General features: G+C 38.2%; 1 protein-coding gene across 4 annotated transcripts in view; it reads right to left on the reverse strand.

Moving 5' to 3' along the window:
- The window catches only part of ROBO1 (roundabout guidance receptor 1), a 706,475-nt gene that overhangs the window by 613,622 nt on the left and 77,290 nt on the right, over positions 1-15,563 (reverse strand). For all 4 annotated transcript variants that reach the window (XM_027666541.1, XM_027666542.1, XM_027666539.1 and 1 more), the window contains exon 2: positions 2,268-2,408. In XM_027666541.1, the coding sequence (XP_027522342.1) occupies positions 2,268-2,355 (88 nt within the window). In that variant the 5' untranslated portion in view covers positions 2,356-2,408. The remainder of the gene's footprint in view (positions 1-2,267; positions 2,409-15,563) is intronic.

Raw genomic sequence — 15,563 nt, forward strand, 5'->3', positions numbered from 1 at the left:
TACTTTATGCCTCAGGAGACAGTCATAGTGGAATTGTGAGTGTATTTTATATGTGAATTAGAGGTAAGATGTAATGACATGAGATGAAAGGCTCAGCCGTGATTTTAATAAAGGGGGGAGACAGTACTTCCCTGTGGACCCCATATGCAAAAGAGTGAGACTCGACAAGAATACATGAAAAGATTCAGCAAAAACTACAACAAATGTTTCAAAGTTATGGGGCCACCATTAAAATTCATCACATTTTACCAAAGCTGAGTATTCCAGTTCTGAGGGGAAGCTTTAACACATTTCTGATAGCTTTAATTTCACATGACAAGCTGTGTCATCAGTAAGCTGGAACAATTTTCAATTTTTAGGTAAGATGGAAATGGAAAGTTTGAAACCATAAAATTTCATTTTTTAAAGGTTTCTAATACCATGATCTAAAAATAATTCCATTAAATTTGTTATTTTAAAAGCACGTTTTTAATTGAAATAAAATAACACAGTTTAGTGGTACTATGATGACAGACATTTTAGCTGCTTAGTGCTTTTAACAATCCTCGGGAAAAGCTGTTACCATTGCTCTATTGATATTTTTCATGGCTGCAGCAGAATTCTAAAGAATCATTATTTCTTTTTCCCCCATTAAATTAAGGAAAAAGTTTGAGATTTTGCACAGGTATTTTGCTCTTTCTGTGAATTGAAAAAAACCCAAAAAGAGATGTGCCTTTGTAAGGAATAGACATGAAAAGAGCAAAATGAATGGGATGAACTGCTTAAAGGGAAAAAAATAATCCTGCTTTATTTGATCTTTTGTGATAATCACACTCCTGGCACCCTGCCAGCAGGGCTGAGCATGCTGATGTCTGGCCAAGTACAGTAATCTCTTGGTTCAAGTCTGAGGTCTGTGATGAAAATTACAAAGCAGGGACAAAAAAAATCAAAATGCCACCTGTGATTTTATTCTGAAACTAATTTGATGGAAAAAGTAATACAATGCAAACAGTCTTTTTAGTGGAGACTACAAAACCAGGACTAAATTGAAACCAATGCAAGTGGATGGAGGTAGCTATCATGCAAATACATTTGGATCTGCAGGCGTTCCTTTTAAAATGAGCAGTAGATGTCTTTGTGACAGGTAAATTGCTTTGAGATTATGTTTGAAGTCTGAGGTCAAACTTTTAAAATGATAATTTTAACTTACATCTTCCTTTATTCTGAAGTCTTTTTGCATTTGAAACCAGCAAAGCCAGGGAAAAAAAAAAACAATTCATTTCCTTAATTTATTTTCTGTGAACCACCATTCATTACAGGTGAACAAATCCATGAGGAAAACCTTTTCCTTTCTCTTTTCATTCAGTAGTCTATATCTGAGCTAGTTGTCCAGAGATATATGGAGAAGAATTGCATAGCCACAAAATTCTGTATGCACAACATATTCAACTCAGAAAGTCAGCCAGTGAAATCTTCTGCATTATTATTCAGATTCAAAGTAGAAAAAAACAACCACCAAAAAACATCATGTAGCTTTTGTTTTCCCTCTGTAGTTATTGTGTTTTCCTGAAAGGTTGTACATCATTAGCAGCATGGATCAAAGGTTGTTTGGATTTTTCTTTACAAATATTAAAGTTTTTACAGATTTATTCTTAAAAAAACCAAAACCAATAAACAACACAACAAAACACATTTTGTTTAACAAAAATCCACTGTTTGATGAAACAATACAGGCTGCCTGTTTTACCACCACCTTCTCTATAAAGCTGGATAGTATCTTGCCATTTTTATGCACACCTGCAACTCCTCTCTGCACCAGTAACAATTGCCACACACAAGCACCAGGACAATCCCTGGTGTCTAGGGCCTCACTGAAACACTGCATTTCAGCATTACACAGTTGCTGCTATTTTGCTCCTTCTTCAGGAAGGTTCTCTACAGATTCCCAATTCCCTTTGATGTTCAGGTCTGTTCCTGCACCATCTTCCCTCCACCAACAGTGCTAATCAAAGGAATGCTTTAATAGTTGCCTTAACCTTCTTGCACTTAAATTTTCATGCTACTCCTTTTCTATAATTTCCTTTGCAGTCAACAAAGCAACTGATTGTAGCATAAACAATACAGTTGAATTATTAAATCCCGTGTCTTGCATATGTAGATTTGCTCATAAAAATTTCTCAGGTACACACACACACATTAACACACCAAGAGAGAACTTCAGGTATATTCCTGCACACATCGTGACTCATAGAAGCACGAACACTTATGTTTAAACAAGAGGTACCTACCTGGAATGAGCTGGCCCAGTAACTGATGGCATCTGGAAAGGCTGAATACAGCTACTATGACCAAAAAAGGATAATGTTTCCATTTCATGATGTGTCCTTCCTCGCATTACACCAGCTCGGCAGCGCTAACGTAAATGTCACCTGCAACACACAATGGAAATAAGAACAGGGGAATTAATGATAAATTTAAGGTACTTCCAAATATTTTTGCCCAGTGTAACTCTATAAAGTATGCTGGTTTCAATACAGCTTTAGCTATTAAAATAATATTAAATTATCAAGCAATCAAGCAGTTGTAAACCACAACCAGAATATTAACTATCCTTGCAGAGTAGACAACCCCAAAACAGATGTTTTAAAGGGAGACATGAGGAGTCCCATAGTGCACATCTGTATTTTGAAGTGCTGCATGTTGTTTGGTTAAGTTACTAAAGAAATTGCTTCACTTCAGCAAGATAATTAAGTGCATGTTTAATTCATCTCAGTGCAAGGAAATACTTAAACCCTTGCATAAGTTGAAAACACTTTAATGCTATTCAGTTTTACTATGAAAGCAGGGTTAAAACTTTCTACCAGTCCCCTTATGACATGATGTTTTACTGAATAAGTATTAGAGATAATTTTACCCATTAATAACTTTAACAATTAAGACAATTTTCCAATGAGTTTCTGTGTTCTTAAAGGCCAAAAACATACATCCAACTGACAGGAAAATGAAATCTTATGAAGACAATATTTTGAATCAAAAAAATTATCAGAAAACAAAACATTTTTTATCAAAATATGACTTTTAAACTCATTTTTCTGACCACCACATCTGTAGGTTAACAAGTATTCACGACTCCACCGGTGCTGAAAAGTTATCTCTGCTCATGCTGGATTTTTTTGTCACACTTCAGCTACATAATACTCAGTATGGACTTTGCCAGCGATCACAGAGTCACAGGACTGTTAGGGTTGGAAGGGACCTCTGGAGATCATCTAGTCCAACCCCACTGGAAAGGTAAGGTCACCTGGAGCAGGTGGCACAGGAACACATCCAGGTAGGTTTTGAATGTGTCCAGAGAGGGAGATCCCACGACCTCCCTGTTCCTCAGGCCTTATTCACAACACAGCAGCCTGTTCAAAATGCCTTTCCTTTACAGGTTTCTAAGAAACATACGATGTATTTTAGGTGATCATGGGTTTCTAAAAACAACAAGACTTTTTTTAGACAATCCAATTAATACACATGATCTGTAAATCACATGTATTGTTTTGTTTTGGGTAGTTTATTTGGGGGGATGTGGTTTGAGTGGTTTTTTTGTTTTTTGGGGGTTTTTTTTAGAAGGTCTCTATCTCAATACAACCCAAAGTGCATGTGAATGCAATGTTCCATGTATTGCATGGGATTTGGGGTTCATGTCAAGATCTTGGGGACAAAAGAGATGCTATTCTAAGTGCCTGTCAAGTTATGAGATGTGCACAGCTGCCTGACCCTAATCAACAACTGGAAACTACCGGATGCTTGCTGACAGATCAAACTCTACTCCGGTAATAAGTAACTATATCAGACCTTAATAACATTAAAACTGCACTTCTTAGATACTCTCTCCTTGTACTTTTTCCTCTTGCAGTTAAGAACATATACTCAGAGATAACCAGTTTGGATTCTGACTCCTATATTACTAAATGCCAGCAGACAGAATCAGAACAGTGAAGAAAACTATAGTGCCACCAGTCACTTGTTCAATCTGTTGAGACAGAGAGTTTTCAGATGTAAACCTAATACATATTTAATAAGTACAGATAGAAGACTTGTGTCTAGCATTCAGTGTCACATGATACTTTTGAACGTTCAAAATTGCATAAATAAGTTAAATATGAACAGATTCAATCCCCTACACGTGCTGCGTTTTATATTTGCTTCTTGTGTTATACCTGTGTTTCTATTTTCTTAACAACCACAAATTATAATACTCCATTTCCTACTACTCTTACCTGAATCCCACAAAATATTCTTTTTTTTTTTCCTCATTTCATCTGCACTGCACTCAAAACCCCCAAGTTCCTTCCACTCCCGTTCTTTTAATTTCCCCCATCACTTGTGTGGTTGCTCTTGTGTTGCAAAAAGCTTGACAGCTCTTAATGGCAAAGTTAATGGCAATTAATGGCCAAGGTGTTACACGCTGCTCCAAACTATTCATGACTTGACTCCAAGAATGAAACGAGGATTTGCAAGCTCAGGCCTTTGGGAGATCAGTCTCTTTCTCTGTACAGTAATACAACATTTATTAACATGTAATAAAACTATTTACTACTTTGGCTTCATGCTCCCATGGTTTCTTCATCTTTACTTTTTGCTGCAAATACAAGATTGAATATTGTTTCTAATGCCAAGCTGATGAGGCAGCTCTTTGATTTTGCTTCACTAAACAAAAAACCAAAATGTGACAAAAAAATAACATTTTCACTTAAAAGTTTTACTTTGTCACTACAATGAGGAGAAGGAACACCAAGATAAAAGAAGGAGGAGGGATAAGAGTTGCTCCAGGTGCCAGAAAAGGATATCCTGCATCCCGTGGAGAGGACCACACTGGAGCAGATGTCCACACTACAGCCCAGAGAGGAGCAGATTTATCTTGAAGGATTGCAACCCATGGGAAGTAATCACACTGGGGCAGGGAAGGAGGGAGGAGAGACATAGAGGAGCTGTTATGGACCAACCACAACCTCCCATTCCCCATCCCCCTGCACCACTGCAGCACTCCAGTGAAAGGTAGGGGAGCAGAGGGGGAAGAGTTGAGGGTGAAGGGATGGAGTTGGGCCTCAGAAAAAACAGGGGGTGGGGGTGGGGGTGGGGAGAGTTTTAATTTTTATCTTTTTTTTGCGCCATCCAACTCTATTTTAATCAGAAATAAATTTTGCTCTTTAGCCAAGGGTAATGCACCCCAACCATAAAGTTGCAAGGGAGAGTTGAATTCCAGCAACATACTTTATGGCACTCACGCTCTCTGTGAAGGTATCCCAGGCATGAATCCAACATTTTGTCTTTCCATGCCTCTCTCTTCCATTTACTTAATCAGTAGACTATGACTTCTTTTTAATCTCTTTGTATGTGATAAAGCTCCCTGTGGAGCTCAGATCATGACTGCTTGGCGGTTTTGTTAAAACCTTTTCTACCCTCTAATTCTGCTTGTGGCTTATGTTTGAAATATAATAATTCTAAAACCTGAAATTATTCCAGTGTTATTAAAAATATTATTCTTACAGAAAATTTCAGTGAAGATGGCTTTAATTAAGCCAGATAATTTTAATATGAAAACAAATCTTTTCAGTCTACAATTTAAAAACAATTCCTGTAGATATTCCTTGAAAACAATCCTGAATAGGATGTTAATCCTCTATATTTGGGGTATAGTGCTTCTGAAAGAGTAGCACTGATCACAGGAAAGATAAAGCAGAAAGAGATGTCATCAGAACGGAAAATAGTTTTCAGACAGAAGTGGAGATCAACAAAAGAGAAACAAGATCTTCCTTATCATCACCTACTGCCACTGCACCACAATTCTGGTACCACACTGCAATGGAGGAAACCCACAGAAATCTATCACAACCAAAGGGATTCAGCTGGGAATTTAAAACATCCTTTCCCTTAGTACATGCTAAAAGCCCGTGAAATACCTGCCACACGCATTTAGAACTTCTATTCATATACAAATTTCTCCAGAGTCATAAGCTTTACCTTTTTGATTACAATAACTGAGCCCATGGTTTGTGTTTAGCCCTTCTCTGCAATTAGTCTTTCAGTGTCTGACCTACAAAACTAATATTGCAGCATAAGGACTGGCACTAATTAGATGTTGCCGGTGACAGAAGAAGGATGCACTCACCATACAGTCTTCAGCTGGCCTGAGACCTCACTTAACTCCAAGTCAAATGACCACAGACCTACACTAGAACATGCAACAAAAGGTTCAGGTCTGGCATGTTATCTAGAGTGCACAATGAAGACAAACACTGCCTTCTCTATGACATTATAATCATTAAAGAATCAATGGGAAATTAAACTGCACAAACCCGGAGGGGAAAGAAGCACTATGGTAAATGAAGGGAAAGGGTCTAATCAATTATTTTCTTCCACTTTTAAAGTATAGTGCTATTTATCATTATAGCCAGTGCAAAAGCAAAGACACTGAGACAAGACCAAAACCAGTGCTGGTTTTATTTTCATCTCTTTTTCTTTTTGAATTTGATAATTATCGATGTTTCTCTTAGAAACAGTAACCAGCTTCCTAAGACTAGATTTTGACAGTGCATTGAGTAGAAAAAAAAAGGACACAAAACTCAGGTAATTAAGATTATAACTTGGAAAAATAACTTCCCTTTACAATCTCTATGCACTTTGATAAACATTATGTTAAAAAAGATTGTTTACCTACAAGAGTAGACAGAATTTTGATTTGCCATGTACCCAAAAGCCATTTTGGAATGAACTGGCAAAATTTCACTGAAAGGAGAAAAAAAACAAAAGAAAATGTTCCTTTTGAAGCAATGTTAACTAATTTGGAAAGCAGAGTTTTTAAAACCTTTGTTAGGCCTATTGATAGTAGATGGTCCTTCCTATACTTTCAATCCTTTCAGTTCTTCTGTCTACTAGCAGGACAGACAGTTATCTGGTCATCTCTGTTTAGGCTGAAAATACTTCTGAACTTACTCTTCCTATGCATTAATTTCACTGAAATTAAGAACTTCCCTCTACTATTTTAAACATCCGGTCTTTGTTAAACTAAATTTATTTGGAGTTCCAGCAGGATGGGAAGGAAGCACTGCCATACATTGTCTCAACAGTTTCCATTTAGGATCAAAAATGACAGGGGTTTGATGAACTAGGGGAAAAGAAGTCTGGCTAGTTCCTCTTCTGTTATAAAGTAAATCAATTCTACTAAGATCAAAGCAGCTTAAAAATTATAAATCTATTTAAACAGAGTAGTTATCAGTATAATACATCTATGGATCTGGACTATAATCCTTTCAGTGACAGAATGTTTTAGCAGACATTCATGAAGCTCACTTTATTTAATCTTTTAGTATTCCCAGACAGTTGCTTTTTTAACACCAACTGTTAGGTCAGTTTTAATAATTATGATGCAAGATTTACGCTTTACTTACTTTAAGCTGAGGTTTGCATTCTTTTTTTAATGTGGTGAGAAACCCAAGAGTAAAATAATTCTTATTAATAAGAGGAATAATGCATTGAATGTGCTCAATTTACATTTCTAAGCTGGCAGGTGACAAACTTATGCGTAAGACAGTCTTACCCAGATTTTAACTGACTTGATTTCTGTATGGTGTATTTACAGCCTAAGCAGTACCATAGGAATAAGTTCACCTAGTGCAAGTCAAATAAAAAAGGTGCATCCATACTCATCCCCTTGTACTTGAAGACTGCAGCAGAAACTCAAACAGCATTATAAACCTCACAAAATGTGGTATGTGACATAAACTGTAGCCTAAACCTTAAACACTCTCCACTATGCTACCTGCACGTGAAAGCTCAGTGTGAGGAGTCAAACTCATGGCAAAAGAAACAGCTTTTTCTCCCACCAGCCTTGGTCTCATAAAGAATCTCCCTACTAGAACTTCTGCTCATCTCTAACATTTCCTTCATGTCTGACCATACAAACTGAGATTAATCTTGATTAATGGACAACTTGAACAAAGAAGCTTTCCTCAGGAAGGAGTACATAAGTGAGGAAGTGAGCAACAGAACATGATTTCTATGTAAGGAAGCAATACATTTACAATGCAATGAATGTGCAATGCAAGGTATGTAGCATGAAAGTGGAGTGTTATGGGGTGTAAACAGAATGAAAAAAAAATTGTCCTATGAATTGTATTATCTGTGTCTGGTTTTTTAAACATATTCTTCAGGTACGTATAAAGTAATTTCATTTTTTTTTTATCAGAAACATACATATAAAAGTATGTATAAAAGAAAAAAAAAAAGAACAGGTCAGATAGGGCTCTTTCTTTTAAGGGGTTATGGTTATCACTCTACACCATCAGAATAGAATCACAAACTTCCCAAGCAATCAGTCTTAGGAGATTCCCCAAGTGTCTGGATTCTCCAGTCTGTCTATGTACCATGTTTCCCCTACCACCACTGCCATTCACACTGTGGTTCCCCTGTAGCAGGAAAGGTGATTTAGTATCCATTTGTTATTAGACAGAACTAAGTAAAAATCAGCTCAATGCAAAGACTAAACACAAAGGACTAGAAGGAAGAAAATGCTGCAGGGAAATTTTTCCTTATTCTTCAAGCAGAAATTGGGGCCACTCGAGCAAATTGACAGTGCTCTGCAGGCTCCTGCCCCTGCCTGACCCCCAGACTGCTGGTCTCTGTCAAGGACTCAAATTAGGTTACCCAGCACTTACTGCTCTGTGTATTTGCAGCCTGCTCTGTCAGGAGCAATAGAGGCACTGTCTGAGCAGGCAGGGCTGGGGTTAGGGAAAAACAAAACCCACCTGGAGGTCACTCTGACAAGGTCTACGAAGGGCAGCCAGACAAACTTCTGCAAGTACATAAACAGCAAAAAGAAAACCAGGGAAAATGAGATGCAGGACCTGATGACAAAGGATGTGAAAAAAACTGAGGTATTTGATGCCTTCTTTTATCTCAGTTTGTGTTGGAAAGACCAGCCTTCAGGAATCCCAGGCCTCTGGAACCAGAGAAGTCTGAACTAACTCTAAAGACTTTCTCTCAGTGGAAGCTGATAAGGCTAGGAAGCACTTAAACAACCTGTACACACACACACACACACACATCAGTCCCTGGAATCTGACAGGATGCACCCATGAGAGCTGAGGGAGCTGGCCAACATCTCCGCAAAGTGACTCCCTGATTAGCTTTGAAAAGTTGTGAGGATCGGGAGAAGTTCCCGAAAACTGGAAGAAAACAAGTGTTGTCCCTGGATGAAGGATCCAGGGAAGAGCATCATTTCAATCCCTGAGAAGGTGATGGATGAATCTATTCTGGAGACCATCTCCATACTCATGGAAAGACAAGAAGGTGATCAGGAGTAGTCAACATGGTTTTATAAAGAGGAAATCACGTTTAACCAACCTGAAAGTTTTCTATGATGAGATGACTGGCTTGGTAGGTAAAGGGAGAGCACTGGATGTTTCTTATCTTGACTATAAGAAGGTCTTTGATGCTTTCTTCCATTAGATTCTTATAAAGAAGCTGATGAAGTACAAGCTAGAACAGCAGAGAGGTGGACTGAAAACTGGCTGAACTGTCAGGTTTAAAGCATTGTTATCAGCATCACAAAGTCTAGTTAGAGACCAGTCCCTCGTGTTACACCCCAGGGGTTGCTACTGGTTTGACATCTTTACCAGTTACCTGGACAGTAAGACAAGTACACCCTCAGCAAGTTTGCAGATGACATAAAACTGGGTGGAATCACTGATACACCAGACGGTCGTACCACTATCCAGAGGGACCTCTGCAGGTTGGACAAGCTCATGCAGTTTAACAAAGGTAAATCCCAAATCTTGCACATGATGAGGAACAATCTGAGGCACAAGCACACACCAGAGGCCAACTGGCTGGAAAGCATTTCTGTCAAGAGGGACCCGGGGCTTCTGCTGGGCAAAATGTTGAGTAACAACATGTCCTTGCCAAAGGTATCCTGGGCTATTCTGGGAAGAGCACTGATAGCAGATGGACAGAGAGATTCCTTCCTCTCTCTCTCCTCAGCAGTGGTGAGGCCATACCTGGAGTGCCAGGTCCAGCACCGAGTTTTCCAGTACAAGACTGACAGGGGAGAAAATTCAGCAGAGGGGCACAAAAATGATGAATGGGTAGGAGCATCTGTCATTTGGGGAGAGGTTGGGACTGTTCAGCCAACAGAAGAGAAGTCTGAGGGGAATCTGATTCAGGTAGATAAGTACCTGCGCAATGGAATAAAAAAAGAGAGAGCCAAGCTTTTGGCAGTGGTGCCCATTGACAGGACTAAAAGCAGAAACTGAAACACAGAAAATTCTACTTAAAAATAAGAAAAAAACTTTTCTACTATGAGGGTGAATGGACAGTGGAACAGGTAGCCCAGAGAAATGTGGAGACTCCATCCTTTATATGCAAAACCTGACAAAGCACAATCCCAGGCAACCTGCCCTGGCTGACCCTGCTCTGAGCAGGACATTGAACTAGATGATCTCCTCCCTGCCTCACCTGTGATTATCCCACTTCCTCGCTTGGGGATCACAGCACCAAAATCAGAAATCCAGTCTGTTTTGGGAAGTATAACATAAAGTGACTAGCACAGAATAAGGGAAGGCTCCGCTGTCACTGAAAACTAGTCATAAAATGCTCAGAAGCTGTAGTGCAGGGTGACTAGAAAAGCTGGCAGCACTACATGATCCTGGGGCAGGGGCAGGCTGGATGGAGACAACATGCTCAGCATGTCTTTTAGGGCTTAAAAAAAAAAAGAGATAGGAAAAAAAAGTATAATTACTAAAATAATAATTCATGCTGTGAAAAGTCCTCAATTCATGGCAAAAAAAAATGTAAATGAAGCTGACTGAGGATTGAGAGGGTTTGTGATGACATTTTTTTGGGGAATAACCTTATGATCCCACAGGGAAACAGAACATGCAGCCAGACAAACACTTAAATATGCTGTGCAGTATTGTAAGCCATCACCTGTCATCACTGTGCTTGTTGTGTTCAGGCTGATTATTCCCCTGGAATGCAAAAATCAATTCTAACTTGCAAACTATTATTTTGCACAGACCCGCAGTACTGCAGATTTGGTTCTCTGTTTTATATTCAGTGACTCTCAGGGGAGCAATGAGAGGCCAAAAGGTAATTGGTAACAGTCACCAGTGAATTCATTGGACAAAACTCTCCTCAAATCCAGAAGGTGATTTCATTCTGTTAATTAGCCTTTTTTGCTGAAACTGCTGATATAGCTAAAAGCTGTGGGAAGAGAATGGAGAAGTGAAGACATTTGTATCATCACTCTAATAAGCTATTCAAGAGAGTGAGAGGGAAAAGGCCTTGAAGTCTTAGCCAAAAGCTTTACAGTGCAGGATAGTCTGTGTGCACACACACACACACAAGAGCCTGTGTGAGAGGATGTAGCTTTTAAGATATCTCTAATAAAATTTACTTGTGCTTCACACCTAGAGAAAAGCAACACTTTGAGTTGTTCTTCCCAAATGCAGTCAGGCAGTCTGGCATAATTCATGCTCGTAGAACACAGAATTTCTCTATAATTAAAAAAGCCCGTCAAAGGAACAGAACTACCATCAGCAGGAGCTTCAACTGACTCACTCCATGCAACTGTAAAATAACATACTTTTGAAACATTTGTTTGTTTTTGTTTTTTTTTTCAATTCAGTTTTTTATTTTTCAAAATTCTATTCCCTGTAATCAACCCAGGCCTGCTTTTTTTGCGTAATAAGACACCATCTCTTAATAAGGGCAAGCAAATGGAAAGCAAATCCTTTAGTAACAGCACTACAGAAAACCATAAGGGAAAATGGATGGAACTCAGAGATGGATTTGGATGTGCTACCATACACAAAAACAGGTATAAAGCAGGGAGGGGAAAGAAAAAAAAAAAAAAGCATTCTTGGTTAGTAGCTGGATCACTAACTGAGGCAGGGTATCTGCAAAGAAATTGCATATAGTCATGAGATTAAAAATTATAATAAAATTTATGGATTATCTATGAGGTTGCTATCTTTTACATGTTTTGCCTTGTTTTACTCAGATTTTTCCTTTTCTGATTGTGATTCAACTACCAGGAAATAAAACTTCAACACTATTCTGAACCCAAATTACAAGACCTACAAATATCACATACTAGTTTATATCTATTCAGAAGAAAGCAACATGTATGATATGAAATAATTTTCTCACTGCTTTTCAAGTCTGGAATTTTCTCAAGTCAGAAGTCTCCCACTTGTGAATGTCAAGAAGAAACAGGTTTTCTACTCCGTTATATCAGATGTTTCCATCTTTCAGTTCTACAAACTCCTTTTGCACTTAGGTGATACAAGAATTAAGTACCTTTAGTTTAAACTTAAAAAGGTTCCCTTAAGGATGTTTGAACTTCTTAAAAGAAATGCTACCTTTTCAAAATAATCCAAATTTATGAAAAATTAAGTAACAGATGAATATGTCCTGGGTTTTCCAATAGACAAATTTTAAGCCCTGGTCAAATGTGAAAGGGTTTGTGCTTTTTAAAAATACAACCAAGAAATACTTTAAGTAGAGAAAAAACCTTTTCATGTCTTATATTACTCATGCATTATCTCTTTTTGTCCCTTGGTATATTAAATCAAAAACTCTCAACTACCAAGACTTTCAAGATAGTGTTTGGGAAAAAAAATGGGTACTATATCTGTTGCAGAATTCCCAGTATGAAATACCATGTTTCCAAATTGCTTTCCTAGAACTACCTACTCATCACTTTTTTAACAGAAAAAAAAAATTAGTAATGCCTTGATGTAATTAATAATTTCTTGATTTGTAAGAAATACTGTCAGTGTTCAAACACTATTAAATAGCGGACATTTAAAGAAGTAAAGTGGTTGTTGTCAAAAGTACTTCGCAACAGAGTCACTTTGGAAAACAAACTGCATTTGATAGAAAGAAAAATTGGTGTCTGAAAGGTTAAAAAAAATTCCTTTGCATTTTCACTCTACTGTTATACCTGATCTAAAAAAGCAAGGGTTTTTCAAAGACATTTAGCTTTAAACATTAACAGTATCTTTGAATGTCCTCAGCAGCACCAGAAAAGAGGGATTCAATTTTCAGAGATAATTGTGTCAGATAACTGTCTCATCCCTTTTCAGAAACAATCTGATAAATACCTAATTACCAGCCAAGTGATTTCAGAGCCACACAGCTGGGCCTGAGAAAAGGCTACAGGGAATGACAAGGTCCCTTAAAGCCATCGAGAGCAAGAGGCATTTGGTTTGTGAATTACTTCATTTATTCAGCTGATAAAATGCATGGGAAGTCCCCAGAGAAAACAAAATATTCATAAAATTTTGAAATAATAAATAGAACCAATATTTAATCAGAGAAGTAAAATATTTTCAAATAAAACAGGATTGGATACTACAGAACAATTATATCCCAAAATCCACAATGGTAATTACTCCAATCCTTAAAGTCACTAATTTTTTCAGAAAGCATTTGTACACTACTCAGCCTAATCTTGTCTCATGTTGATACATAATGCTGTATAGGAAATTAGCTTTACAATATTGCAATTGTGATCTTAAAAAATTATAGTCTTAGTTTTTGAACACTGGTGAAAATTTATAAATTCTTACTAGTTTGACAGCTATCTCATCCTTCTTGAAAAAGCTGGTAATCCAGCTATCCTTTCTAAAAATACAGAGTAGCTTTACTTTATCTTCACTAGTTAAAAACCCCCACAGGTATATGTAGCACCTCAGATTTCAGTGAATCTTTTTAAACTCTACATTGTAAAAGACAATCCTGTAATCTTGCTGAATTCCTTGTGCTTGGAGAAGCATTGGCCCCTACTACATATCCGAAATGTTAATGGATTGAAGAGCACGAAATATCAAAGCAATGGTGCAGAGTTCAGAATCACAGATGGGAAGGAGAAGATTACTGATAATGCTTCCACAATATTAAGTTGACCAAATTATGTATTCCTCAGGCTTTATGAAATACGTGTTTGCTTTTTGAAAAATGCAACAGATCTGGGGTGGTAATCTCAAAAGTACACATTTTTGACCTAACTCTGCTCCCACATTGGAGCAAATTGATTGGATTTTTGTGAATGCAGTGAAAAAGGGATGGATCTACACCATTCTGTAAATCTCACTCAATTAAAAGTAAGGACACAAAAAGGTGTTCCATATGTGTACCAGAGAGGTGAGTCAATGGCTATTGAGCAGTGTGGGGGATCAGGCTGCCCAGGGGAATGGTGGAGTCACTGGAGGTATTTAAAAGACACGTAGATATGGCACTCAGGGTCATGGTTTGGTGGTGAACTTGGCAGTGCTGGGTTAAGAGTTGGAGTCCAGGATCTTAGTGGTCTTTTCCAATCTAAACAATTCTACAATTCTACAATAAGGATTTAAACTAAGCTGGTTGCCTTTACTCTGCTATCTCACAGTAGTGACTGCGCAGTCAAGAACAGAGGGGTGCTTTTAAAATCTGTTCCTTTCAGATTCTCAGATAGTAAGTTACAGCATTTCTGGGTGAGTCATTATTCACATTGCACATAAACATGAATTAAAGCTGTCTGAGAAGAGCTGACACTCCACTAGCATTTAAGTTCCAGCAGTCAGGCGTGCACATTGAGTGGGGCACGCAGGAAAAGGTCCTGGGGTTTTCCTTGTCTGAAAATTAAGGCTTGACCTCAGGTCACAGCTTTGCCATAACCACTGTTGTGAAACTGTTTAAATATGGAAGTAAAATTCGTGGATAAATTCTCCTGCCAGCTACAACTGAGCAAAGAGAGACCCCAGTGTGAGTCACTCACTGCAATAAAAAGCCTGGACTCCACTTCAGTGCATGGTGAAAGCTTTGTGTTCCTCTAGCCTTCAAACTGCTTAGGCTTCTATCTATCATTAGATGATTTATCTATCAAAAATTTAAAACTCCATGAAATAATAAAAAAAAATGGGAATTCTAGACAAAGTTTTAGTGCACAAAGCAGAACAGGATGCTTTTGACTGCAAAGCTATGAAACAATAAGCATTTTGGGACTATGAGCTGCAGCTTCTGCAGCAAAAGGCTTGTCAGAATTCTTTATTTCTTGAGATTGAACTTTAAGGGAAAGAAAAATAGCTTACCTTTTGCCCTTGATAAGAACAAGAGCAATTAGAAAGGATTTGCAGATCCTGCCCCACCAACAATCCTTCTCAGAGACAGAAATTTATGTCAGGATTCAAAGAATACTCAGTTCTCCCCTAGAGCGCATTCATCCTTCTGGGGTCGCCAGTAAAGGTGAAGCTTATACAATAGAAGGACTTTCAACCTTGTCTGCTTCTTGGTTAAATAGACCTGTGTGAAATGCTAACTCCTTGGGGAAAAGGAAGAAGATGCCAGCTTTCATGAAGCTGCTGGAAGAATGGCAGGATCCCTTTGAAACTGAGACTGATCTGATAAGGTCATTATGGTTGTTAATAGCAACTCTTTCCTCTGCTTCCTTGGAGGGGACTGTGGCATTTAGTGGTAGTTCAGGGCAGCCAGCAGCCAAGCTGTCATTGCAGGGCAATGCTAGGGACTGGCTGGAAAGCCCTTTTCTGTCCATG

The sequence above is a fragment of the Corapipo altera genome, unplaced genomic scaffold (assembly GCF_003945725.1).
Source record: "Corapipo altera isolate COAL_440 unplaced genomic scaffold, ASM394572v1 102, whole genome shotgun sequence".
NCBI lineage: Eukaryota > Metazoa > Chordata > Aves > Passeriformes > Pipridae > Corapipo > Corapipo altera.